General features: G+C 51.0%; 1 protein-coding gene across 1 annotated transcript in view; it reads right to left on the bottom strand.

Annotated features, from left to right (window-relative positions):
* Positions 1-377: 377 nt before the first annotated feature.
* ESAM (endothelial cell adhesion molecule) overlaps positions 378-1932 on the bottom strand; it is a 32455-nt gene continuing 30900 nt past the window's right edge. The window contains exon 6 of the mRNA XM_019508782.1: positions 378-1076. Within this exon, the coding sequence (XP_019364327.1) occupies positions 617-1076 (460 nt within the window). The 3' untranslated portion in view covers positions 378-616. The remainder of the gene's footprint in view (positions 1077-1932) is intronic.

Here is a 1932-nt window from a genome sequence, read left to right as displayed (position 1 = left end):
AGTGGGTAAATGCTCCTATAACAGACAAAATGGCACCATGGGGAGGATGGGTCATATCTTGGAGTTCACAAAGGCTGAAACTGAAGCTTGGATACCATGGTGGCTATTGGGGTAGAAATTGGGAACGGCTTGGCCATGTCCCCAACTCAGCACCATCAAGACCATTTTTCAAGCCCTGTGGCCACAGCCTCTGCCAAGAAGCCAAAAGAGCTGCTGCCCAAAGCAGGGGAAATAACCACACACACACCAGCCATATTTCTTCAATAAATAAACTCTCCCACCAGAGGGGGGAATGAGGTGGGCCCTAGTGCTAAGGCAACAGCATAGGGAGGGAGCAGGGAGTGGGGAGGAGTTTTTGGGGAGAGGAGTGCTGTGTGTGAGGCTGCAGGGGTATTTGCTGTGTCCAGAGGGTGTCTAAGGCAGTCTGTTCCTTGGGAATTTCAGCACAGAAATGCCATGTAAACTGCTCCCCTCACACATCTCATATATGCATGAGCATGGAGCAGGAAGCAAGTGGCTTTGCCCTTCTGTTTCCCCAACTGTCCACTTTGGTAAGGATAAATGGCCACTTTCAGACCCTTTTCTCTGTACAGAGGGTGCACAAGCTGTTGGATGCTTACACCAGTGACCCTGCGTGGCTCTGAGCTGGCACCATGACTGGCACTGCACCCATTCTAGCAAGGGTGGAGGTGGTGAGCCCTTGAGGCACCGCAGGCTCTTGCTGGGGGGGCTGTAGCTGAGGTCCATTTGTCCTGTGGAGGGCATTTCTGTTGCTTGGCACAGTGTTCTGGTAATGGTTGCCATTCATCACAGGGGGGAAATAGAGAGGCAGGGACTGGCTGGATAAGCTGGGAGTGGGTGTTAGAGTTCCACTCCTTACGGTGGGGTACTGGGGCTTGTAGCCCACAGTGCTGCCAGCAGCAGTGATGATGGAGGCTGTGTCTGAGACAGGCTTGGATATGTACAATTTGTGGTCCCGAGTTGTGTTCACTGAAGACAAGGTACCATTTTTGGAGACAGTGTCTGAACCAGAACCTTTAGCCCAAGAAAGTGTCTTTGGAGCAACAGCATCTTCCCTGGAATGGAAAACAGAAGCAGTCAGTACAAGGAGCTAGAACAGGGGAGAACATGGTCTCTGCCCATTTACACACATTATTGCCAACCAGGGGAGGAACCGGGCACTCCTAGAAATTGAACTTGGGACTTTTACGCTTTAGATTGTTTGAATGGGCTATTCCATGAACCAGCCTCTGCAGATGGGCAGGATAAAATGGGTGGCAACCACTGGATCTGGGGATCCTGAGTATGTGCTGCCTTTATGTGCTCCCTCACTCCCTGTCAACAGAACAATACAGCTGCCAAGTCAAAGCACTTGAAAGCAGGAAATGCCAGAACAAAGTCTGAATATGCAACATAGATGTTAGCCTCTACAGCTCAGACCCCTTCCACTCGAGCTAGCAAAGCTATTGGTAGCAGCAGTGGTCTGTTATCCTCTATGGACACTAGGCAGTATGCAAGGATAAGATCCCAACTTTGCCTGAAGACTTCACAGCTGTTTGCTGGCACCAGAATAAAGACTCAGGATTTTGGTTTCTTCCATCATGTATGTTCTTGTGATTATAGGCCCTTCAATTCCCTGCCCCTTCAGCTTCTGCCCACTCCCCCTCCTCTACCTTCCCCAGCTCAACCTCGTAGTTTCGTAGTTTCTAGGGTCGGAAGGGACCTGAGTAGATCACCTAGTCTGACCCCCTGCCATGGCAGGGAAGATTACTGGGGTCAAACGACCCCAGCAAGGTGTTCATCTAACCTCCTCTTAAAGACCCCCAGGGTAGGAGCCAGCACCACTTCTCTTGGAAGTTGGTTCCAGACCCTAGCTGCCCTGACCATGAAGTAGCGCCTCCTGATATCTAGCCTAAATCTACCCTCTGCCAG

Source organism: Gavialis gangeticus, unplaced genomic scaffold (assembly GCF_001723915.1).
Source record: "Gavialis gangeticus isolate Ggan-Ray unplaced genomic scaffold, GavGan_comp1, whole genome shotgun sequence".
NCBI classification, from domain to species: domain Eukaryota; kingdom Metazoa; phylum Chordata; order Crocodylia; family Gavialidae; genus Gavialis; species Gavialis gangeticus.
Note: the sequence above shows the minus strand (reverse complement) of the source record. Positions and strands in the feature narration are given on the sequence as shown.